We start from the raw sequence: 27145 nt of genomic DNA on the forward strand, positions 1-27145 counted from the left end.
ACATTCGAAATAAACATTTTCGGTTCACAATAGTTGAACAGTTTTTAATTTCTGTTGGCATCAGGTAAATATATACGAGTTCACAGAATCCGTATTTGATGTATGTATAGAAAGGTAGGATACTTTCGTGATCAAGTTCGTACAATATCGTCTATATTCTTCGTCTATCTCATGCATCTATCACTGTCTATGCAAATTCGCCCCTTACTCTATAAGCTATTATTTAAAGACATTGCATAGCTTTTCATCTATTGACTAATTTTTTAGCTTTGCATTGAGCTTAACATATAGAAAAGAGATGGAACAGCATGGAATTGCTATATTCTAAAGCTCTTAGGTAAAAATCGGTTGAGGACTGTATGCAAAAATGTATCTGATTTGTTTTTCATATGTGCCGATTAGTTTATAAGGGTATTCCATCTGCAACGTGGCAATTTTTTCTTGTTTTCAATAAGAAAAAAAAACTCGCTTCGCCAGTTGAAAATTAATTTGTTCTTCTTTGCTGCTGTATCATATCATTATCATCCGAGTTGCTGTTGTTTCTGTTTTTGTAGTTGTTGCTGCTATCAAATTTTGCGTTCTGCATTTTAATGAGCATTCACTCCATGTGCTTCCAGCGCGTTGCTCTGTCTCCGTCTGTGATATCTGCCCGCATCCTGGCTGCATTCTCATTGGGGTTTCTAGTTTGGCATTCGCCTACACTTAATGAGCTACCCTTTTAGTCCCAGCCCTCGCATCCTTTTCTCGCTCATAAGCTAGTTGGCTTTAAGTTGAGTTGGCGTTAAATACACACATTTAAAGGCGGCGCATTACATTTTTGCAGGTCGCACGAATGTCCCTAAGCCAATTTTGATAAGCGAGAGTGAAATTTTGTGCGGGTATTTTGTGTGTGATACCACGCGCGCTCCTGTGTGTCTGCGCTTGAGTGTGTGTGCTCGTGTGTGTGTGTGTGTGTGTGTAGGCAGCGCCTCCTGCTCATTGTCTGCCAATGCTGTGAGCAAAAAAAAAAAATTTCTACATTAAAGGTGACAGCGGCAGACGTTGACATCGCCTCCAGTTCGTGTCGCAGTTGCTGCCAACGTCGCTGCCGGCGTCGCTGCCTGCCACATGGCGTTGGCAGTCAGAACAACGTCGAGGACGACACAGGAAACAAACAAACAGCGCAGCAGTGTAAACAGCCAAGTTGGGGCGTGGGGCGTGGGGCGCGGGCGTGGCTGTTCGCAGTGCGTGTGTTTATTTTGTCGTAAATTGATTTTAACGGTGAATGACAAGCAGCAGCAGCAGCAGCGGCAGCAGCAGCAGCACCAGCAACAACAACAGACGGCAAGCAGCACGCGCCGCATTTTTGCAGCATTTAAAAATGTATTTAAAAAACAGTAGAAACAGACCAGGTGAGCGGGCTGCGGTAGTATGTGTGTGTAGAGGCATGTATTCATTTTTTGATTAGAAAAATTATTATATAAAATTTATGTTAGTTGCGCAAGCGACAAGAAGAAAGTTTATGGGCAGCAGCAAAACAGGAGCCGCGGGGCAGCGAGTGGGACGAAAGCGATGCGACGGGCGAGGCGACTGTCAGAGGCGACAGCGACAGGCCAAAGAAAATAAGTTACGAGTACTCTGTTCGAGAGTGTGCGACGAAGAAATATTCTGTAACCAACCTAGGAATTGATTGAATATTTATTTCGATGGATCCCCAAAATATGAAGAATTTATTCTGCAAGAAACTACTCTGATTTGATCATTTTATTATATAAGGTATGAAATTCAAATAAAGAGGTATATCAAAAGGAATATGTTTTTAATTAAGATTGTGAGCCCATAATTTTAGTACCAACTTTATTGACACTTGCTTTTAATAACAGCGAAATAGTCTCAATACTGAGAATAGATAATTATATATATTGATTTAAAGATATATCGATTGCCAGTTACGATCTCCCAGAACCGTATGCCTATCTACCCTATTCTCGAAATACATTTTCAATGGGTACAGGGTATGAAAAGAACAGCTAACAAGAGGCAACAGAAGCCCCCAAAGGCTGTTAATGGCTTCCTTTCAAGGCAGCCATGTCCTGCCGATGCTGCCATTGCCACTGCTGTCCCACTCTTGCTGCTGCTGCTGCTTCTCCTCGAGCTGCTGTGTTCCCCGTGTGCTTCTAAGTTAGCTAAACTGTGTGTTGCGGCAACCGCAAACAGCAGCAGCAGCAGCAGCAACAACAGCAACAAGCTTAATAAATGTCGACACAAAAGGTGGAACTGAGCAGGCAAGTGAGAGGGTGTGTGTGTGAAGCTGGCTGTCTTGCAACTTGTTAAGCAGGTGTTTCAAAATCACTTACGCTAAAACATAACAACAACAAAAACGCCAGAAACAGCGGCAGCATAAATACAAAACTTGTCAAGGTGGCTGCCGGCTAAAACAACAACAAATAAACAACAAATGAACAACTACAACAAAGCAAACAACTTCAACAAAAACGACGCAAATAAACATCAAATTTGCGTTGACATCAAATGCAGCACGCGGCATATGCGCAATGTGCAACAACAGCAGCAGCAGCAACAGCAACAGCAACAGCAACAGCAACAACTATTTGTGGCATGACAGTGTCCACTGGGGCACAACTTTTGCGCTTACTTCGTCTAATTCTATTATATAATCAGAAAGTGCACATAAATATTTGATTAGCTTATTAAAATATTGTGCGGTAGAATAAATTATTTTCCAAGATAAATATTTACAATTTATTTATATTTATAGCACAATTTCTAATACAGAATTTAATTTTCCTTTGAAATCTAAAGACTGATCGCTTTGCTATCGCTTTTATCGCTTTGCTATTGCATTCATTTCTTCCATTGGTAGAAAGTGAGTTAATCTCGGGACATTTCTGAATGAATGGCTTAGCTGATAGAAAAGCATGTTGCCCAGAGTTAAGTTTTCGCTTGAAAAGAAACGCTTGTATGAGAAATGGGCTCCGGTTTGGCAAGGGTAAAAGTTGACTAAGCATGGCCCCGTCCAGCCCAGCTCAACGCGGTCGAGGCATATTTATTTTTGAAAAATAAGTTACCACCAGGCTTAAGATAACACATAATTTGACTTTCAGTTTATATTTTGTAGAGGAATAATAAATTTTTAAAATTAAAACTCATTCAAAATGTTCTTTGTACATTAAGAGTGCCAGAGGTTGACTTGAAAAGTTTCTGGCAACCTTCAAACTTGAAGCTGTGGCCCATCTAGCCCTATTTATATTTTCCTTAAATAACTATTATTCAGTTAACAAATATATAACAAAAAGTGGATATGCCATGGCAGAAGTAGCCTAACCAGCTTGATTAGGACATGTGTATTTTAGTGTACTTTGATTTTGCCTACGAAGTGGAAAGCTCATAACATTCCCAGCATTTGCCCAGTATAAAGTGCAGTCGCAAAAATACAACTGAATAATTCATAAAGTTGTGGAGGAGCAAGCCGAGACTGTGGTTAGGCTTGTGGGTACAAGGACGAAGACGAAAAAGAGATATTCCTGCTGGTTGGAGGCCGAGGCAACTGTTTCCTGTGTGCGTGAGTCTCTGAGTGTGTGTGTGTGTGTGTGTGTTGGTATGGGCCGCGTCTATGTGGCTGCGTCTGTTGTGGCGAAGGATGGCGGCCGGAAGTACACGTTGACAAGTCGCACTTCGTACAGCGGACAACTTCCGGCGTCGCCTCGCCGCTGTTGCCTTTTGCGGTTGTCCGTAGCGCAGAGCTCTGGGTACTTTATGAACTCCACTTGACGGCGGGTGACCATGTGGTTGTTGTTCATGTGGTGGCAGTTGTTATTGCACGCGTATTTGCATAGAAGGTCACTTGTACTTGTTATGGTGAAGTCTGTGCGTGTATGTGTGTGTGTGTGTGTGTGTGTTGCAGGCTTAAGCCAACTTTAAATTAAGCTTAGTGGCTAAAATTAATTTACGCATTGCCATGCAGCATAACCACGCCACAACAATAAACAGCAGCACAACAACAGCAACAACAATAATAACAAGCACAACAGCAAATGCCACAAGGCGCGACACTCTCAGCCATGTACAGCCTCTGACCCCGAGCTGGGGTCGCGCTCGAAAGCTGCAGTAAAATCACTGAACCTTAACCTGAAGCGCGAGGCTTTCCGTAGGTGCCCCTGCAACGCGGCAAGTCGTTAAATTTGCTGCACGCAGCACATTTAATGTTCAGCTTGAAAGCGTTCGCGCCCATTAGCAGAAATATATTTTTATATGCTACTCAAGTATTTTAAAAAGTTGAATTTTTCAGCAAAAAGCCTTGAAAAAGCTTTAAAACACACTAATTAATAAAACAAATGCGAAAAGAATTGCATGAAAATGAAAATAATGAATCTTAAAAATGTAAAGTTTAAATATTGCAAATTAACAGATTTTAGTCAGAAACTGTAAATAATTGTAATTATAAGAAGGTCAATTTTTCTAGAGAGCACCAAAACTTAACTTTTTAAATTGTATAACATAGTTTTTTTTAATAAATATACAAATCTTTGCATTTTCTCTTTACACTCCGTATTTTACACTGAATATTTTAAGAAATTGTTTATCACATTTAACAGAATATGCGAAGATTTATGTAAATTTGAATGAATATGTTTGCAAATGGAAGAAAAAACAACTCTAGTGAATACCTTTTCATTTGTTAGGAAAGAAATTTGTATAGTTTGCAAATGTTTTCATCAGCAAATGTTCAATTTTCTCAGCAATCTTTCATAAATTGCTTCTGCTTTCAGTTTTAAACATTTAACGCTGTCAGGATTAAAATTATTGATAGGCTTTTGCACATATTTGCACGGTTTAAATAAATTGCTTAAGACTTTTTAAGTTCTATTGCAATCAAAATCAGGAGACATTAAATCAAAAATATAAAATGAAATGGAAAGAACCTTAAAATTATTTAAGTTCTTTATGCGTTGATATAACGTGCTGTTCTGCTTTTTGCAATTTGTTGCCGAAATATTTGATGAAGTGATTTATGCACATCTCCTACCAACGGCCCATTCAAGCCTGCAGTTAAAAATAAATAAAAATACGTATATACACATATATGAACACTTTATGCGATTGCCTGTTGAACAGCTCTGAATGCGACCAATTTATCTATTGTCCTTTTTTTTTTTTGTATTTTTATTGGTGCTCGCCCATTAACAAGAGTTTAATTGTCTTTGGGTGCACATTTTGAGGCCTGACAGTGCCGCAAACAAAAGGCAAACTGCTGTAAGCCAAGGGGCTGTGGGCGAAGCAGGCGTGGCCCTGGCCAGGGTCTGGGCAAACAAAGCTGCAGACAGTTTTGCCAGGCTTTTTATATAACACACCAAGGACCCGGCTACTGCAGATGAAGCTCAGTTTACTCACGATTGTGTCCCATACTGTGCTTGATTTTTTTCTTTTATATTTTCCTATGCTTTGCTGGTTGTGTCCTTTTTGTTTTTTTGTAGGCTGCATTGACACCAGACAAAAGGCTAATTGGAATGTTAGCAGGAGTCATATTTTTTATAGCCTACTTCAAGGCGCTGCCTTAAAACAAAAGGGCGCATATTTTTCCAGTAGGCATAATGCCCCAGCTGTTATATTTGTTGCTGGCAGCAAAATGAAAAATTGCTTTTTAAATGAATTCAATAAAGCGTGAGAATCAACAAAGAATCCAAATTCGTATAGCAGCTGACTTTTGTGGTATAAGCGACCAGGATGGCAGGGGAAGGGGCAGGGGCAGGTTAGGGAAAGGGAACACGCCTACAAAACGACAGACAGTTGGCTGGCAGGCTTATTTGCATTTCAATTTGCATAAGTGTTGCCACAACCGCACATATATGAAAAAAAAATATGTGTATATATCCACTCTGAAAAACAAAAGGTGCCTAAATCAAAGTGGAAATTGGCGAAAATGCCTAAATACTAAGAATCAGAACAGTTTAAGCTCTTTTTAAGTCAGTTAATTCTTTTAATACGTATTGATATATGTTATATGTTTACACTTTAATATATTATTTATGTTTCGATTTCGTTTTTTAATAACTTTCCGCTCCAAATGTATTCGAAGCTTTGAACAACAGAATGGACCCCAATTCTATGCAGATTGAACTTGAATTAAGTTCGCTATTTTTCTCTGAGTGTACATAGATACAAATATGTATATATATACATATATGTACATATTCTCATGGCGCTGATAGATGTTACGCCCCTGTCGCGACATGTGTGCGCTTCTGTATGTGTATATATATATGTGTGTATGTATGTGCGTGTGTGTGTGTGTGTGGGGGGGGGGGGGAGTAGCACAAGTCAAACGAATCGGAACCAACACGTGTTGCCACAAATTTTGATCTATGCATTTGTCTCTGTTCATGTGTGTGCGTGTGTGTGAGTGTGCACAAGGTAAAGGTTAAATTTTGACCCGCATTCGCATAAAAGAGATATAGAAATTGAGGCATGGGACGCCCTTTTGTCGGGCCGGGCTCCGCTATTGATAACAGCCGAATTTTTGCATAAATAGCAAAAATTATTGCGCACATCCATCACAAAATGGGAAATGTGTCAGCTTGGCCTGGCATTCGGCAGCAGCAACAAAAACAACGACAGCCACAATAAAAGGCTACAAAGACTACAAGAAATTGGTTAAAGTCGATTTAACAAAAACAACAACGAATTTTGAGTGCTCTTGCTTGAATAGGTTTCGCATAACTAAGAGCTTAATCATGTTTTTCTTTGCTGCCAAACTAGAAAAGATTTGGGTCTGGGATTTGCGATTTAGATCAAAATATAAGAAATCAGCAAAATATTTAATTTGATAAGAGTCATCTTAAAGGATTTAATTTAAGAATAAAATAAAATACAAGGGAGAGACTACGGATATCTTCAGCACAAGAAGAGAATAGCAGCTTTATGATGTTGTGGTCCAAAGTTGATAAGATTTTGTGTATATTTAAGGAAGATAATAGAACTAATAAATTCCTAATTTTAAGATTAAAAATCGCTTTCATATACCGATCTTTTGTATGGCAACTTAATGATATAGTTGTCCGCTGTTAAGAATTTTAATATTTATCAGGAGCAGGATGAGTTTGGATAACATATATTGATAAGATCTCTACATAAGAGCCAACTTCTCAGCCGATTATTTCTATTGTGGCTATTTTATATAGTTATTCAATCCAGCCCGACATATATACTGCCTGCAGCAGGTTGTTGATATATATCAAGAATATATACACTGGGGTGTTTGATGTTTGTGTCAAAACTCATGACAAAATCAACATAGCTGCGATAAAGGGTGTACACAATTGCTAGGCATCAATGCCTGGCAATTTTTCGACTGATGTTATGTGGAGAGCTCCGCTTCCACGCCCAGCTGTGTTTGGTTTTATTTTTGGTTTTCAGCAACCAAAAAATAAAATAAAAATACAAATATTTCACGGGCAACCGCAACAAAGGCGCCAAACAGCGCTGCCTGCTGGCTGTCTTTCAAAATTGAACGCTCGCGCCCGAAAATCAAAATTAAAAATCGATATGTAACAAGTACAACATGAATTTCATATTAAATTTCTCTTAACGCAATTGAAAAGTCCTCTTGCTGACGGAAAATTTTTATCTGCACCAAGGATAAGAACGAAAAAAATGTGTATTTGATTGTTTCCGAAATGTTGGCGGCACTCGAACACAAAATTCCAATATCATGGCAAAAACAGGCTACCTCAAAAAAATGAGAAACGAAAAAAAAAAAACAACTTGAATGGGATCTGACAGCTGAAGAGGTGGAGCACAATGCTCCAATGTGGATGTGAATGCGTTGTTAAAGCAAATTTCATGTCATCTAGATGACAACATTTTTGAAGAGGACAAAGTGCAAATGGACACTGAAACGGGCCGCACATGCCGTACGGTACCTTTTTCTCTCTTTTTTTCTCTCTCCCTCCTTTTTTTTTTTGGGGTCAACTTGTCGAGCCAAGCAGCTGGCATCCATCATCATCCACTAGCAGTTTAGCAGTCAACGAGCCTGCGTTGATTGAATGCTTCACATTTTATTTGGCATTAGAACATTTTTGCATTTCAAAGCAGCTTTCAAGTGATTATGTTTCAACTTAATTGCTTTTGCGGACGCATGAACTTTGTGCAGCTGCTAACATGAAAGTGTAGGTATTAAATTATATGGCGACCATATATCACAAACTTTATGCTGAAATCTTGAATAAATGTGTTTGCAATAGAGCCCACAGATCAAATCAATTACATTTTGCTGCCAACGTGTGACTAACACTTGCACTGAAGCCACAAAAAAATAATGTGAAAAAATGTTCAAAACCATCAACAAAATTATACTCAAAATGCAGCAAGCCATTTTATACCCTGTACCCTGTTTTTTTTTAAAGCTGGGATGTAGTTTTTTTTGTAAGTATTTTTGATAAAACCACAAAAATTAGACGAAAGGTGGGTTCATTATTTATATATAGTCTCTATCTTTAATAATAATCTATTAGATATAATTCTGGTAACAAAATATTTAAGACATAAGTAAATTTGATAAAAAAGAGTATAAATATGTAGAGTGTATAGAGTCCATTGCCAATATCAAACAGTAATATACAAGCAGAACTTTTTAAGGTTTAATTTATTAGAAAACTCGAGGTAAATTTTGATTTTATTAAACTAAGTCCCGGATCTCGAGCCAGCTAAACTATGAGATAATGAATATACTTCTAACTATTCCTATTATGAAATGCCATGTTTATGCAGAGTATCTTCTATTCTACACTCCGCAACTTTGGTCGTTACCATAATGCGCATCCGTTGTCGTTGTTCTTGTTGTGCTTTGTGGCAACGCCATTAGCCCAGTCTCTAAGCCCACATAAATCAAGCAAATTGTTTAACGCGCGATTAGCAAAATTTTACAATAATTTTCTTTTGTTGCCGATCTGTTTGCTGTTTTTGCATGTTTAGCGGCTGCTCCTACCCATATTATATATATATATATATATATATATATATATATATCTATATATATATCATCTGGCCAATGAATGGGTCTGTGTGTGCCTGTCTCTTTAGTGCGTGATTGTCTCTTCTTGTGGGCGTGTACTGTTGAACATTTTCCAAACGATTTGCGGCATACGCCGCATTGAATGTTTTTCACGCTTAAAATGCTCTGCAAAATGATTATTATGATTAATAAATAAATAGGCAGGGCGGCCAAACAGCACAATATGCAGCAACAACAACAGCAACAACGGCAACAGCAATAAGAAAATTCGCCACATTTTCCAAACAGCCATTTAAAGGGCCTTCAATGCTTGACGAGCTTTTCGGCGCTTTAATCAAGTTGCGTATACGCAATGTGTTGCCAATTATAAACAATGGCACAAATTGCTCAAATTGTGCAAACATAACTGTTGCTAATTTGAATTTCACTTAATATTATTACCATATTGAGTAATATTTGATTATTCATAATGTGTATTTAAAATAAATATAATCCTCATCAGTTTACTTTTTTACAAATTTAATAAAAAATACGAACGTTATAACAAGAAATATTGATAATAATTAATTACGATACAAGTGTTATTGCATATACTTTATATATATATTTTTTTTACATAATATATATTTGTGAAATAATTTATCATCAACAATGTAGAGCATTAATTTGCAGACAAAATATTAATTATCATTAATTATTATGATTACAATAATCTACTATGTTTGCTTGTTATATTGTAATTTGAGAGCATTCGCAAGAGTTTCGCTGCAAAATTATTATTTGAATCGGATTATCTTTTATTTAATCGGGTTTTCTTTGCTTTCATTTCTGGTCAATTTTGTAGAAACAATTTATTTTGCGTATTTTTCCCATTGTTTTAACGAAATGGTATAATAATAATTTCGCTTATGCTTACGGCACACAGCAGCGCGCACAGCTGCTTCTGATGGCCACGTTATCCTTATGCCATTCGAACCTAACTCCCAACCTTTGCCCCTGCAGAAGACCAAACAGGACCCTGCCAAACCTTGGAGTATTAGCACAGGGCAACTCATCTTGTTTACACTGCATGCGGTGCTTGTGTGCACGCCCATTCATATTTCTAGGCGTGGCTGGCTATGAATTATCGCCTGGCAGATGAACATTTAATGATGTACACAACAACGGCGACGATGCCATCGATGTTGATGATGGCGTTGTCCCTGTCGTCATCCTTACAGCCATTGGCAATTTTAATAAATTTAACAGCTGAACGCATCGCGAAACTTTCGCATCTTTCATCTTTTATCAATAAATATGCGATAGAGCGGGCCATAATGGTGTAGCGGTGGGGGGGAGGGAGCGGTGATTGTAATTCTCGTTCCTTGGGCAGTTGAGTGTCGATGTCAGGCAGGCAATTAAATAAATGTGCAGCAGCAGACTTCCCGCAGCCACACGCCCCCAAGCCCAACACGCAGACGGCCTTTAACTTTTCGCCTGCTTATTGACAGGCCATCAGTGTTGAATTTATGGAGGCTGGCTGTGATTTATCAGACCATTGCACACAGGACCAACAGACGGCTGGCCAAAGGACACGCAATACAATACACACACAAATACACACACCGACACACTCTCTCTTGCACAACTTACCGATAATTCGAGTTAAGCTGCACATCGCCAATGGCCACATTCTCGAACAATGTGGGGCAGCAGGTCCAACGTGCCCAGTAGAAGGTGAAGTCAGTTGAATCATAATGCTCGGTGAAACGGCACTTGAGCACCAGATCGACGCCTTCGCGTGTGTCCAGCGATTCATCCGCGGCAACAGCCAACATCCAAAGCCACAGGCATGCTGCAATTGAGAGAGAGAGAGAGAGAGAGAGAGAAAAGGATGAGGAAAAGCGGTTTAATAGAGAAGGAGTATTATATGGCAATGCAATTTGATTGTGTAAATTTGCAGCGCACATTTAATTAAGAATACGCCGTACAGTAAATCCAGCTGCACACGAACAAGCTGCAACAACAACAAACCAAAATCCCTATACACATAGAAATAACTAAAAAGCACACACACGCTCACGGTGAGGGGTCGAGGGTAAATGTATCCGCGGGCTGTTTGCCTGAACGGATTTGATTTATTTTATTATCGGAGCAACAGTCGCGGGTTCCGGCAATCAATACTAAAAATATTGTTGAAATTGTAGAAATTGTAAATCTCCCGCCAACAGAATGAATAATGCACACATACACACACACGCGCACACACACTTTGAAAACTAGAAATAAATTGAGAAAATTTGTGCTTCGATGTGTTCCACAAATGTATATCGACTCAATTACATTAACATTCTACTAGCTCTTATTTATGGAGGCGCGTGTATATCAGGATATCAAACAGTTGCCCGTTCCGGCAGTTGTTGATAATAAAACATTTATAAGTAGAGCAAATTGTATGCCCATAGTCATACAAGTGTTGTAAAGAGGGCCTAAAAATTTGGCTTTAATATGTGTTGAATAAGCGTTAATATATCAATATATCACACAGATATTTGAACATTTTGGACATCAGAACATATAGAAATAAGAAACGTGCATTAACTTTAGTTTACATAATTTGCAATTCCCCATTAATATATTACAAATTGTTTGGGCTTGAGAATGAGGCATTCAATATTATTATTAATTTAGAATTTGAATATTCAATTTGTTTTATTAAGCGCAGTATGGATCTCTACCTAGCAAGAGTCTGTAAAGTCAGGTATAGTTACAATAATATTTACAAGGAAGGGTCTTGAGAACATGGTCCAATACTGTAGGGTGTTCAGATGATTCGGCTTGTAGCTAGGTCGCATTATCCTTTATTTGCTTTTGCTTATTAGAAGTTCGTGTACAAGCGACGCATTGATATAAATAGGATGCTACAATTATAATTAAAAAAATACATGTTTTTTGATAATATATAAAGTGAGAATAGTAATAAGCCTTTCATGTAGCGCTCCATTCAGCCTAATAACTGCACCTCTTTACAGGGTATCTCTCGATCAAGATAAAATTTAAGCAGAATTCTTCAATTTCGTTTGAAATAATTGCTACAAGTTTAGAGAATTCGATTTTGATAAAGAAGTCAAATTGTTTTGGGATGGTCAAAAATTGAGTTGCCACATTGTGTTGTATCTAATACAGTTTGAGCAGCACTGTGAATAAACAACCAAGCGCACAGTTCAATGAGTCTGTGTGTGTGTGTATGTGTTTGTGGAACTAAATGAAGCAAATGGTCGAGTGCCTGCCATTGGGTCGACTGTTGCTCGCCCACACCCCTTGGCGCCCCCCTCCCCCTCCGGGAAGAGTTGTTTGTACATGGAGCGCTTAGTTTTAATTTGTCTGCTTGCAGTTTTTTAACCCATCACAGCAGCCAGCCCCTAGCATGTATTTCGTTTGAGCAAATCTGTTTTTTGTGTACAATGCATGCATATACATATATCTATATATATATATATATATATATACAAAACATTTTTTTTGCCAGCTCTTCATTGTTCGCTCAGACAGGACACAAAAAATAGTAATAATAATAAAAGAAAAGCGAACTAAACGCGCAATGTGTACACATGCATTTGATATTGTGTTGAGATTTTTCACTCTGCCACATAAAACAAACAGCTCAATGTACTCCAGTTGTGTGGGGGTGAGGCGGAGGGGGCCGAGAGGGCAGCAGCTGCATATTCAATTGCCGCCCGCAAAATTTTTTAACACTCGACTACTTTTTGGCATAAAAAGTTGTGTTTCAGCTCGTGCGCTCTGTGTTATTGTAATTAACATTGCGATTGTTGCTGTTGCATGACCAGAAAAAACATCAAAACTGAGTAAAATGTTACAGATATACCAAAAAAAAAGGAAAGAAAACAAAACAAAACATAATAAATAAATGCAAATAATTGCAACATTTGTTGGCTTAAATGCTCACAGCATTTTACTGAAAATATGTATAACCATTTCCACTGAAACTAAAGTGATTTTTTGTTTTCTGATTAATGCCATTTGTTTGACGCTCTGTTTTGTACTTTGATTTTGTATGTCAGCTCTTTTAACATCCTAAAATGTAATTTGAGCATAATTAAGTCTGCTGCAAGTCTTCTTTAAGATAGGATACCTTTGTTCTTTTTGGTTTAAATATAATTGTGTATAACTTACAATCACTTATTTAATATATTTAAACTCTAAGAAATATAAAGTCAAAAATTAAGTAAATCCATTTGAAAAAAAAAAAAACGATTATTAGAGTTGCGGAGGTGCCACAGGAAACATGGCAAAGCAAAGCAAATGTGCAGCTGTGAATTACATTTTGACTTTGCTGTTGGCTGCTTTTACCAACGATTTGCATATATTTATGCAAATAATTATAAACGTTTGCTGGCCAGCACAGGAGCCACTGGTCAACATGAACCGCCCCCCCCCCCCCTCCCCCCCTGTGCCATCATCCGTCTAGAATCATGCACACGTATGTGTGCTTATGTAAACTTCATATGGATTTTAATAAAGTTTTCGTTTGCTTTATTTAAGTTGTTTGCTGGTAAATTAAAATATGCGCGTTGCCAAAAGAAAAAGACAAACAAATATCGCTGCATTAAAGAGATAAATAAAGTTTTCTGTGTTATGTCAAGATTTTTTTTTATATATTTTTTATGCCGCAATGTAAACAGAAACTTGTTTGGACACAACGCTCATGAGCTGCACGTCAATGTGCATTTTAACAGTTTAAAAATCATTTTAAAAACCTCTGATAGATATATACATTAAAGTTTGCCAGGAAGGTCTAAAAAGAGTTTTAATTAATGAGCAAACTTTCAATTAGCAATTAACTGTGTTCGCTCGATTAACTTTGCCATAATTAAAAATTAAATTTCCAAAGATTTTAAAATGTTTGTTCCATATTCGATCAGGTATGCTCAGCCTTAAGATGCCCTGCACTTATACTTATGGTTAACACATTTATATGCCTCGAACTCATTGAATATGGACAAAAATGGTATCATGTGTTTGTATATGTATAAGCAAATGCGAATAAAGTATATTTTATTGACTTTTACTTTCAAGAGTTAACTGAAAAGAGTTCACAATATCAAGCAATAAATACTATATGCCAATTTTGGTTTTTATGGCAGCTTCTTATAAATATCTCATGACTAACAAATGTGGTTAGGCCCAAGAATCTAATTTAATATAAAAATCCACTTAGTGTGTGGCCTTACAAGCGATTGTGTGCGACTTGTAATAATTAGCCATCATTGGGGTTTTAGCACACACAGCCACACACACACACACAACTTTTTTGTATCTTTTCCAAGCATTCACTCATTTATGTATTTCTCTGGTGGGTTTATGAATTTTTCAATTGTGCTGCTGCTCCTTTGGTGGAACTTGCTGTAGTTTCGAGTGCTTAAACATTCATAAATACAAGTGCACACAGCTCACTGGCACGTCTCACAGGATGGTGGGAGGAGGCAGGGTTTGGGCCATGGTATAAGTTGACTTTTGAGGTTGTCGTCCTGCTGCTGGTTCATTTGCCTGGGCACACAGAGATGCCAGCACAAGTCAAAAGTCTACGAATTGCAACCAAAACGAAACAAACAGAAAAAATTCACACACACACACACACAACTCGCATACACTTACACACAACAACAGGCAGCAAAAAGAAAAACTTTTGCCTTGCATTTTTTACTCAATTCTGCTGCGTTCTGCCTGAGGTTTCCACTGGCATTAAGGGGGGAGGGGGCGTATACGACTGCGATGTCTTCATAAACCAAACGAAATCAAAACAGAAATGTAAATAACATCATCATAGCCGAACATGAAATGCACTGAGCAAAACAGTATGCGATTTGAATAGGAAATGAAGCTCTTTTTAATACGATTTTTTAAGTGCACACACGATACAGACGCAACTCTGCCTAAGTGTGTGTGTGTGTCGGTGTGTGTGTTATGCTTGCTTGCTTCAAGATTAAAAGAATGAAAAGAAAGTAAAAGAAAATTTGAAATATTTTATTAGATGCTTATACGACTTTGATTTTTATTTTAAAAAAAAAATTAAAGCAATAATGAAATAATTCAGAATATAGTATATATTTTATTCTTTTTAATATTGTGCAGGCTTAAGAAGAACCTTAAATGTTTTCTATTTCAGTATGGGACTCGTACAAGTACATGAGGCGGGTATTCCCATCAGCAAATTATTTTAAATTAGTTTTTAAAAAACTTCATGATGTGCTTCATAGTAAGATTAACATTAAATATGGCAGATTAATATGAAAAATATGAAAGAGCTTTTTAAAATTGCTGCCAGATTTGAATCGACAATCTCTCGCCTGTTATTCTGACGCTCAGCGTGCAAGGCACACTTTGGCCAGTGCAGTCGGTCGGTTGACTCCCGTTCTCTGTTTACTCAAAACACATCTCAAGATGTGTTCATTACGAACAGCAGAAGGCATGGCATAACCGCATAACAAACATAACTCAACTTAGCTCACAAAAATACTCTTTAAACAGGATACTTGAGTATACACATACTTCATGCGGCCGCAGTGTAATGCACTTTTAGCACTGCCGGCGTCGACGTATGTTTCCTGCAACTGACTATATCTCGCTGAGAACCGCCCACCCCTTCCCCCGCCCACACACACACACATACTCGGGAACATTCCTTTGATGGCCTTGCCCAGAATCGCTCTGCACTAAACATCGTTGTGGTGGTTGCTTGCTTGACTTGTTTGTAATTATTTATTTCATACTCGTATAAAGTGTAGCATACTTTTGTGCGTAGACAAGAATTATGGCAATGCTGCCAGTTGTTATTTGTATTGCACAAGTGTGCGTGCGTGTTTGTGTGTGTGTGTGTGTGTGTGTGTGTGGGAGTATGTTATGTGTGTGCGTGTGTATTTTTTTAAAAAGATTTCATGCTAGAACGCCGAGGCCAACAAGCGACAGGACAACAACAGGAAGATGTTTGCCAGCAGTCGCCTCCTGCCAACTAATGTAAGTTGTTCATAACTGTGTGTGTGTGTGTGTGTGCGAGTGTGTGTGTGTGTGTGTGTGTGTGTGTGTGCCTGCTTCTATACTTAAAACAAGCTGCTTGGCTCGTTTACTTGTGGCCTGAACTTGTCTGCGCCTGCACACGGCTCCCCCAATTTCCCCGCTGCCGCAAGCTTTTGCTTTTCTATCAGCTTAATGCGAATTTCTGCTTTTAACAACAGCTATTGCAATTGTTGTTGTTGTTGTTGTTGTTGTTGTTGTTGTTGTAGCTGTTGTTGTAGTTGTATGTTGTGTGGCATAATGGCATAAATATAATATGCAGTCTCGCCTTTTGCTGTTGTAAAATATATTACTTTTTAGCCACCAGCTCTCTCCTAACCACCCGCTCCGTTAACCCTTCAGCTGTAATTTCAGCTCATAACAATTACAACAACAGCAATTGCTGTGCAAAAATCAACTACACTCTATGTGTGTGCTATATATATATATGTATATGTGTACAAAGCAGACCGTGTAATGTGCTGCTGACATGCCTGGCATTGTTGTTGTGCCCATTGCTGTTGTTGTTGTTGTAGCCGGTGTTATGGCCAAATGTCATAAGTCTTAAGTTGTAGGCACAAAGTTGGGGAAAAACAAGTTGCCTTTTATATCACATTTTGGTCACGGTGTGAGTGTCTGTGTGTGTGCGTGTATGCGTGTGTGTGTTAGTGTGTGACAAGCATATGGCAACTGATGCGCTTAACAAGATGCTGCTGCAGCTGCAACTGTCGCATTCATTGCTGCAACAAATGAGGCAAGCTGCCACTCGATGCGCTTACACAACGCAAACACATTGAACACAAAAGACGGCCAGGCTCAAGGTAAGCTGCTGCTGCTGTGACAAATATTTGCGGCACATAAAGCATAATAAGCAATACGGCCAGCAGTATATATAGCAGCATATATACATATATGGTATATAAATATCGTCAATAAATATACGAGTGCACGAAGCGTTGCAATTGAAACAATTGCACGTCAATCGATGGGCAAACAATCGCTTAAAGGCAAGTCAGAAACTTAATGAAACCTGTCCCAAGCACACACACAAAAGAGCTGCTGCTTGTGGTACACGTGCTGCAGCAGATGTGGCTGTGGGTAGTGTAGTGTGGTGGAGGGAAGGGAAGTGTAGGGTGGCGGGGTAAATGGGTAGCGGGGCTGGCCTTTAAAGTGCCGAGACAACTCATTAAAATGCCAGCATGTGAAACATTTTGCAAATTAACTGCAAACGTTGCGTATGCATAATATGCGAGAGACTGAACAAAGTATTTGTTTAGCCAACCCCCCAAAGTCATCCCAAAGCCCCCGTCCCTCAAAAGTACACGGACGGCAACGTGTAGATGAAAGCGGTGGGCGGTGCTAAAGGCTGATGAGAATGACGACTAAGCTGGCAATTATGGCAATTGAAAGGCGAGGCCAGATTCGGTACCGAGGCGACTTGACAATGCGCTGTAAATAGGCAACGAAAAATAAAAATAATAATTTACAAATATATAAAGAGATCTGCTTAATGTACGAACTGTGGAACACAGCGTTTAATTTACTAATTGCAAATGTGTTCAAAAAATAATATAAAATATCAAACTATTTTCATGATTATTTTTATTATTATTATAAATAATAACAATAACTTAATAAACAAACGTTTTAACTATTATGACATATATTATCTCAAAAAGCTTATAAATACAATAAATAAATAATAAAAACTAAAAATAAAATATTTTTTTACTTTTCAATACACTCTTTAAGCCAAAAAGATATTCCACACTTATTTCATTCGATATCTTAAATTTAGTGTTTTTTGCTAGATATTTTAAGAAAATTAAATTAAATTACAAATAACAAACCTGATTAGTTTATATATAAAACCTTTGCCAATGTTATTTTCTGTAAAAGATTTTGCTCTAGTTTGCTTTCCCTTTATCCTTTCTCTTGTGATTTATTTGAGAACAAAAAAATTAAATTTTTCGTAATTTATTTTTTTTTGCTATTCAATTTAGCTCAATTTCAGAAAACTTTCTAAACAATTTTTCCATATTTTGTTTTCTTTTGGTGCAGAATCCCTTACATAGCTGTTAGACCTGCAGCTCAGCCCGCAGTTATATATATATACATATATATATATATATTCAAAGAGAAAGAGAGAGAGAGAGAGAGAAGGGGGATGGCAAAGTTTTACGCTGCGTATGCGTAACATCTGGCTAAGGCTAAAGCCAGTTGGCTGTTGACTGTTGGCAGCTGAGATTGTAGATTGTGGATTGGGGATTGCCACTCAGAATACCCAATTCCACTTTAATTAAAACATTCGCAGTGCCTTTCCCATTTGCAGCTAGTAATGTTGCAAAAGTTGTCGAGCCGAGATACCCATTATACACACATATATAAACCCTTTGCCACACATACACACACGCGAGTGTGTGTGGGGGACTGTGCACGTATATTACATAATATGCCATTAATAAAAGTGTTTAAAGTTCACTTAAGTGCCGCATGGAGCTTTAGACAAACGGAAACCGTATCAACAACAGTTAGTGCACACTGAGGAAACTTAAACTCGCACACAACGCGCTAGATGGGAGGGGTTTTGGGTGGAGAAAAGGCAGAAATTGAGATTGGTTTGCGTTGGGTTCGGTTGGAGAGGAAATTGGGTGGTTGGGGAAGTTGAGGGGCAGCTGCTGCGTGTGCTTACCTAGCACAGAGTCTCGGGCACTGGATTCCATGACAGACTAACACTCGGTTGGATTTATATGCGACCAGCGTCAGGGTAAACATGAGTTTAGCTTGCCAAAGAAAGAGAGCAAGAGTAGTGTACCATAAGTACAGGATAGTTAGATAAAGACAGCTTACAGCAAGACAAATGAACAAATAGTGCAGCAATAGCTGGGTGTATGTGGATTTAGATGAGCCACGGGGGGAGGCAGAAACAATGCTGGCCAAAAGAAATGCAGCGTCCCTCATTGAAATGAAAAATCAACGTCGCATAGCTCACAGTTCACATTGTGCCGTCACCAGGATAGCTCTGTCTCTGATTCTGCTACTGATTCCGAAGCTGAATCCAATTCTGGCTGCCGGCTGTGCGCAAGGTGTCCCACTGTCCTGGCTCCGCTCGTTCATTTCCGCTGCCCGAGCTATGTTCACAATTGACTTTGTGGGCTCAGTTTTGCCCTGCTAGCCAAGTCAATAAGGCACGCTCGCAGCAAAAGAGACAGCACCCGTTGTTTACCTTGGCGAGCAAAAGAGATGGCAAGAAATAGCCGAGTCTAGTAACCGCAGCTTACTCGATACACTCCAAGAAGTCACAGACAAAATGTTACTAGAATTGTAACATCTTGGAAAAAGGCTTAAAGATTCTAAGTTTAGCGATTATTATAAGAAGATTTATAGAGCAAGTTATTTTTTTAGCTTCTTGCTTTTTGGCTTGTGACATATTATGATATTTCCTATCATTTATATTTGTATATATTTAAATGTATACATAACTATTTCCACTTGATTTTAAGTACCTCGATAATCAGGAGAATAAAATTAGTGTGCGCTATAAAGATAACTTTTTAAAGTAATTTTTATATTGTTCTGTTATACTTTCCTTTAAAAATTATAAAATATATGATAACACATCAGCCATAGTTTAAGTCCATGATTTTCGGGGGCCTCAATAAAACTTTCAAATTGAAAGAACTTCGCATTCGAAGGAATTCATAACACAAAAAATTCATCATCATTGAATTGTCACATATTTTTTTTTAAGAATTTCCATGCAGATAATTCTCTATTCAAAAATGCTCTAAGAATGGGCAGACATATAAATAGCAAGAACTTCATCCAACTTAGTTTCTTCTAATTTTTAGTTACAAATTTATGTCGCAACAAAATAACTTCATGAATTTGTACATATTTTATAATAAGTTCTATGCTTAATATTGTTGTTAATTCGCATATTATTTTTCGTAATCTGCAATTTGTTTACAATTTTCTTTAAGATTTCAAATTAAATGTATATAATTTGCAAAGAAGTACTCAAGTGTAATGACATTTCTTATTGTAAAGAGTAGCCCAAGTTTGCGGCTTGCTTGAAGATAAATGTCTGCTCTGGTCGTCTGTTTGCATTGGTTGTGCTTTCGAGTGTTTAGAGTGCCACGCCCACCCATTGATGGGCATTTAATTTGTCATAATTTGTGCGGCAATTGAAAATGGGCGTCGATTTGGAGCCGAAAGGATTTGGTGGGCGTGATCCGGTGAGTGCATAAATCATGTGGTTAAACATGAAGCGTAATTTGCTGTAAATTAAATAATGCCAACTATTTTGTTTATTGTTCGGCCTGTGTACAGATTTCGGTTGCATACTTTTGTGCGACACTTGGCGAAACATGCAACAGCAACAGCAATAACAACAGCAGCAACAACAAAAGCAGCTGCAACAGCAACAACTACAGAAATGACTGCAGCAGCAGCCGCACTTGCCACACAATTTATGACTGCATTAATACACACACAACATGACACACACACACACACACACACACGCACACACTCGTGTAGCTTGACCATTTTGCTGTGTATTCTTGTTTTGTGGCATATGCCACAGAAGTCGCTTTTAGCTGCAATTTTTGTTGTTGTCCTTGTTGTTGCTGCTGTACTCTCAGGCCGGCAGCTGCCGCCTCTTAATTAAATTATGCTTTTAATTAGGACTTCGTGTTTGCCTCCTCATTTGTTGCAACATTTTTGCGGCAACTAAAATTTTTGCAGCTTGTACTTTGATTGCAGTAATTTAATTAAGAGCTTTCGCCTTTGTTAAATTAATAATGCTGCAGCAAGTTTTATGCACACACAGAAAATTAACTTTCTACATGAAATCCTTATGAGAATTAGTGAACGGAAAAGGAATTCATTGAGATTTACAGAAATAACTACAATACATCTTACAAATGCATTATATATGTATTTATATATATTTATATATTTAATTATATTTCAAGCATTGTAAAAGAGACAAGATTATATTTAATATTAGTGAATCAAACTGATGACATTTAATTAATATATATGCTTTTAATAATCAATCAGGATTATTAAACATAACAAAGGTACACGTTATATTTTAAATATAGTGTGTATTTGATTTCATAAATAAGGCTGACCGATGAGCACGACGAACTTATTTGTCCATTTAGTGTGTTCATATTGAAGCTATTTTAGCTAAAGTTCTTGCGAAATATACTTAATTGACTTTAGTACAAAGTTTTCGGGAGCAAGGAGCAAGAAAATGATTATTAAAGACCCAAACATATTCCTATTGAACAAAATCCAATAATGTTGAACGATTTTGTTATGTAGACAGTATATCAAATAGCATTGAAATAAATTTTCTCAAATGAGTAAGGGTACCATTTTCCCATGAACTACGACCAAGAATAATGTTGTTAATATATTTGAGCTAAACAAAAATATAATTCTTTTTAATTTTATGAGGCATCAATATCTATTGCTGCGCTCTGCACTAGAAACTCTATAAGCCTATAATTGTCTAAGCTGCAGAAACTGAGTTGATTCCATGGCATAAAAACACGAAGCTTCTGTTTATTCAATTGAAATGTAAACTTGTTCAGCTCTCAAGTCAACACCATTAACGAAAACAAAAACCAAAGCCAGAAAAAACTCTTCTAAAATACTTACACATGCATATTTCATAAGAATAAGCCCAAAGAGATTTAAAACTTTTAGATTTCTCTCAGTTTTTTGTGATAGTTTTTCATCTTTTATTTTTGTTTGTTTGTTGTTGTTGTAAGCTTTTTGTTGCTGTCATATTTGGTTTTCTGCATAATTTGGCATCTGGCATGGCCAAAGCTCTGCTCTGTTTCCCATCCATTTGCCCCTGTCAGCCCTCTGTGCACATAGTCGAAAGGACTGAAGCACAAGGACGATGACGACGACGACGCCGACGACGCTTATCTCAAATTTTGTGGCTAAACGCATATTCTAACACAAATTTTTGTCATGTTTTTGCCGTTGTTGCTTTTCTTGTTGTTGTTGTGCGAATAATTTAAAAACAGGCACCTTTGACACTTGCAACTGACACTTTGCTATGTGAATGCGGGCTCTGCAGGGGCCGCAGAGGCAGCGGGGATCGCCGAATGAGGTGATACCCTGAACGCTTTAATTTAATATGCCGTTGAGCAGACGGAGCAGCAGGAGCAGCAGGACAAAAACCAAATCCCAAAAGTGTACCCAAATCACTTTTGAAACTATCTGGCGCCTTGACGCAGTCCGAGTGCCACACAAACAGGCAGACACAGAGACAGGCGAACAGACGCACAGACAGAGAGAGAGAGGGTGAGAGAGAGAGAGAGAGCTTAGATAGCTTACAAAAAGCAAAAATAAAGTATGGCCTGCTGTTTGAGGGTCTGGCTAAACATTTTTGACCACAGCAAAAGGTTTGCGAAATAGCAAACGACCCAAACATACATATTTATGAGGTCCTTGTGGATTTCCATTGAGATAAGCGGCCGGCATTTAGGCAACAAGCGATTGCCCAGCGGCGAACCAAACCTTTTTTTTGGTCCTGTTTAAAAATTTTGCATTTTTATTGACAACAAATTTAATTTAAATGCTTAAACGCCAGCCCCTCCCACGTAACACCCACACAGTTCTATTTCGCTTACAGCATTGTCAATTGCTAGTTTTGTTTTTGTGGCCGGGCAACAAAGCAATTGCCTTGGCTCAGCACGAGCGTTAACTACGTGCACCACGCTGCGTATACGTAATGAGCGCTTGCTTTAAGAGTCGCGCAGAGAACAAAAAAAAAAAAGTTAAGAAAATTAAAGCCTCAACAAAACATAAAGGAACCCCAAAAAAGAAAAACTAACGAGCTGACTGACTCTAAGTGGACCAACTCGAGCAAAAACTGACAACAGCATGAAAAATTGTCACTGACTGAGAGTTAAACCAGCAGCCGGGACAGTCAGAGTGGTGGGCGGGGGGAGGGGCGAAGTGGAGGAGGCGAGAGAAACAGCTAACCATTGCCATGAGGCATCTTTGGGCATCTTTGGCCATTGCCATTGCTGCAAACACTCGAGAGTAACCGGAAATGTTGCTTAATAAAAACGGATATACCAATTTAGTTTTGTTCAAACAGCAACAAATACACCAGCAACAACAAAAGCAACAACTACAGCTGCAGCAATAAGAACAGAAACAACAACAGATATGGGCAAAGAAGCAATGAGTACCGGAATAAAACGGCAGCAGACGACAACAGACGATATGGTTGAGAGTATGGTTAGCCATGGGGTTGCCTAAGGGCTAGAGGAGGGGCGGGCATGCGGGTGTTAGAGACTGCAAAGCTCAAATAAACACAAAAATAATAGAAATTCATTTAAAGTTAAAGCGCAAGTAAAACAAAGCGCACAACACACAAAAATAGCTGCGAAAAAATGCAATCAAACGGGCAACAAACCCCAAACTTTGCAATACCCTAGAAGTATTTTTCATTTAAGTTCGAAAGAAATTCTTAATACAAAAATAAAATAAATGATGAAAGGTAGACTTTATTTATTGATTAAAAAATAGAAACATAAAAAGCTGAGTTTTTTTTTTTTTTATTTTATTTTCCACATTCTTCGCAGAAAGAGAATTATTTTACCAGAAGAATTAGGCGTAATCGAAGAGCTTCAAATTAAAAAAATATAGAATATTTTGTTTTATATTTTATTATTATTTATTTGTTTGTAGTCCAGGAGACCCTGCAAGCACTGAACAAATAACAGGGTATGCATATAAATAAAACAAAACAAAATAAAATAAAGCAAAGCAGGGCAGTATAAAAAAAAAAATAGAAAACTGTGAAAAACAACTCAGCGTTAAAATGCACAGCGCAGTGATCAGGATCAGGAGGACAATGGGCCGGTACCAAGCTGCGGCATGTTGAACATATTTGCAGAGTGGAGAACTGTGGACTTGCCGCAGCAGCAGGTTTACGTGGGACGAATGGAGGGGACCTGGCCCAGGAGTGGGGGGCCTGTACAGGCCGTGCAGAGTTTGGGTATATGGTGGTACTTGTAGGGTTTACTGTCGCTGAAGTTTAGCACACAGCTCGAGTGGAGCTATTTTCGCTGTTGTTGGTAGTTGTTGTTGTTGTTGTTGTTGTTTGTGATGTTGTTGCTGTTGATGGCCGCCAGGCCGCAATTTTTGTGTTTTAGGTTTTTAAGCTTTTTAGTTTTTTGTATTGCAAGTTTCGTTCTTTTCTTTCCTATATTTTTTGTGGCTCCCTTTTTTTTTTGTTTTGCGACCAATGCAGCTCGTTCACGATTGAATGCATTCGGCCCAGGCGAAGCAGAGTGCGACAGAGTTTTAGAGAACGAGAGATGGCGGGAGGGAGCAGGCGCGAGTGTATTGTAAGCCAGGCCAGTCCACTAGGGGGCTTGTCTAAAACAAATGACCAAAATGACACATGGCCCACCAGCGACGGCACAAATATTTAGGCCAAAAGCCAAATCCCCCCCCTCTAAATGCACATGGCAACAGAAAAAAAAAAATAGAAATTGCAATGGAGCAAACGAAGCGAAACAACGCAATTCAGGCCATATATAACTCAGTAGGCTCATAATTAGACGACAAGCCTATTACCAATTTCCCCCGTCTCAATTCTGCTCGGCATTCAACCAAATAGATTTGTCAATTTTTGAAAAGGGTTTAACGCGCAAAATCGTGCGTAAAATGGCTCAGAAATGTTTCTGTTTTTCAAAAAAGGGTTTTAGGGCCAAGCTTGAGGTTCGTGTGTTTGTCTGCGTGTGTTTGGGGGCGCAGCAACGCACAGCAGGAAGTGCCCAAGAAGAAGCCAAACTGAATGGAACTGAATTGAATCGAGCTGAGCTGAGCCGAACCGAGCCGCAGCAAGCGGAGCGGAGCGGAGCTAAACTAATGGCTGGGAACAAAATGTTGTTTCAAGCTGTGTGCACGAGCGAGCTCAATGATATTTTTCTTGTTGTTTTTACTGAGGTTTGCGTGTGTGTATTTTTTTTTTTATTTTTATATTTTTTTCTTCTTGGCAAAAACCGTTTCGGCAAAAGCTGTCATAAAAATTCGCCATAGGAAACAGCCGCCAAAACCTACGCAATATTTTTTTGCTTTTTTCAAAATGAGCACAACAACACGAAACGTGCGGAACCAGCTGGGCATAGAGCAGCGTTTGTTAGGCCCGCCTTCAAAGGAGTACAAGATAAATAATGGCCGCCACTGATGAGAACAGGCAGCACCATTTGGCTATTGGATTGTGGGCCTGGAAAGGCAGCAGCTCGCAGAATTGGTTTGTTTTTCGTTGTTATGTGGGGGAGAATGCAGAAACAAAAGCAAAGCTAATACAATTGAGAGCTCACATGATTGAGAGCTTTAGCATAGCCCGAGGTTGTTCCGAAAGTATTACTCAACGCGCTGAGTAACAAGAGGAAAACCGGAGTTCATGCAGTGCACAGAATGATAGATAGGCAGTGAGAATCAATTAGAGAAGTATTATGTCAGGGGGCAATCAGTTGCGGCAGGGAGATGAGAAGAAAGATGGATAGATGAAGCTAAGCAAAAATAGATATTGTATTTAGAGAGAGATAAGATTTTTGGTGTAATTTAAATGGAAGTTAACGAAAATCAGACAAGAACCAATCAGCCAACGTTTTTATTATTGTGTTTGAAAGATTTACAAATATTAATTTCTTGGAATAATTTAATTTGAATAGTGCATTAATTAGGCTCTTTTACTGTCCATGCCATAAATTACCTATATAATTAAATATATCGAAATGGTATCATTGTTAGAAATGTGACCTAAGCCTATGGCTTAGCAGTCAGCTTTTGTTGGACAGTGCATTTAACAGAATTTTCCTAACATAAGCTCGACAGCTGTTAAGTGTTAAAACTTATTTTATCTTAAATGTTTAAGAAACTCATTAAATTTTTGATCAAGATTGTTTTGAATAACTTATTTTTAGCACAATTGAATCCAAGCATTCTGTCTAGAATTCTGACGGAAGAATTGGGGAAATTCTGTGTATGCCCACAAGCCAAATAATATATGTAGGATTGCTTTATTCAGGAAAATAATATACGGTTTCCTGCAACGCACAAAAGTCGTCGTTAGCTTTTGCGTTAGTTATTTGGTTTTATTATGTTCATGGCCATACGGTATATGGCGATAAAATCTGAAATTCTCGGCCCCCAAAAACGCCGCCAATCGCTGATTAAGCAAATTATCCAGACCTTGGGCTATACAATGGAGCGTATGCCGCTCTGAATATGTTTTTGTATGTAGCCCTATTCTCCCTTCAGTCAAGAACTTATACAATCCGCTCAATCAGCCCAAGACAAACAATCAGGATTCGCATCCCTAGAGCAAACATCAGATTGCAAACGCAGCAGCGAGCCGCGAGTGGCAACAGAGTGGCCGTGCACTAAGCCGCCGAAACAGTCCAAACTGCTTAAGAGCTGCTGCCAGCAGCGACTGGAATCCTAAACTAACCCCTGCATCGCGTTCTATGCCGCCTACCACCACCCCGCATCCCTTTGACCACCTTTTGCTGATTAAGGTGCGACTGCCAGAATTAGGCATACCGGGCGTATGAGCGACGGCAACGTTGTTAACGGCGTTCAACTGTGACAAATGCGTTTGCCGGCTTATACACCACACACATACACACACATCTGAAACACACACACACACACACACAGACACAACGTGGAATCGCATAACATATGTTTCTGCGCATGTTGGCGGCTTAGAAATATTATTTATGAACCAGGCAACACACACACAGACAATAAATGCCTCCCCCTAGCCCTGCCTTCACCCATCTACCTTCACCCCCTCTTTTATTGTATGTACCTCCCATTTCTTTCTGAAACTTGTAATTTTTGCTGAGGTTTTTGCACGTTTAGTAAATAAATCACGCGTTTCTTGTACCCCACCTGCCAGAACATCCCCTCTCTTGTTCCACCCACTTCACCTTCAGCTATTGCTGCCACAAAATGCTGTGTGCCATTTTTTATATAAATAATTTGCTTTTGGGCAGCGGCTGGCCAAAGTTGGTCAACTTTGTT

General features: G+C 38.5%; 1 protein-coding gene across 6 annotated transcripts in view; it reads right to left on the reverse strand.

Moving 5' to 3' along the window:
- The window catches only part of fred (friend of echinoid), a 130778-nt gene that overhangs the window by 62367 nt on the left and 41266 nt on the right, over positions 1 to 27145 (reverse strand). For all 6 annotated transcript variants that reach the window (XM_070209301.1, XM_070209300.1, XM_032438189.2 and 3 more), the window contains exon 3: positions 10643 to 10844. In XM_070209301.1, coding sequence (XP_070065402.1) covers positions 10643 to 10844 — 202 coding nt within the window. The remainder of the gene's footprint in view (positions 1 to 10642; positions 10845 to 27145) is intronic.

Source organism: Drosophila virilis, chromosome 4 (assembly GCF_030788295.1).
Source record: "Drosophila virilis strain 15010-1051.87 chromosome 4, Dvir_AGI_RSII-ME, whole genome shotgun sequence".
Lineage (NCBI taxonomy): Eukaryota > Metazoa > Arthropoda > Insecta > Diptera > Drosophilidae > Drosophila > Drosophila virilis.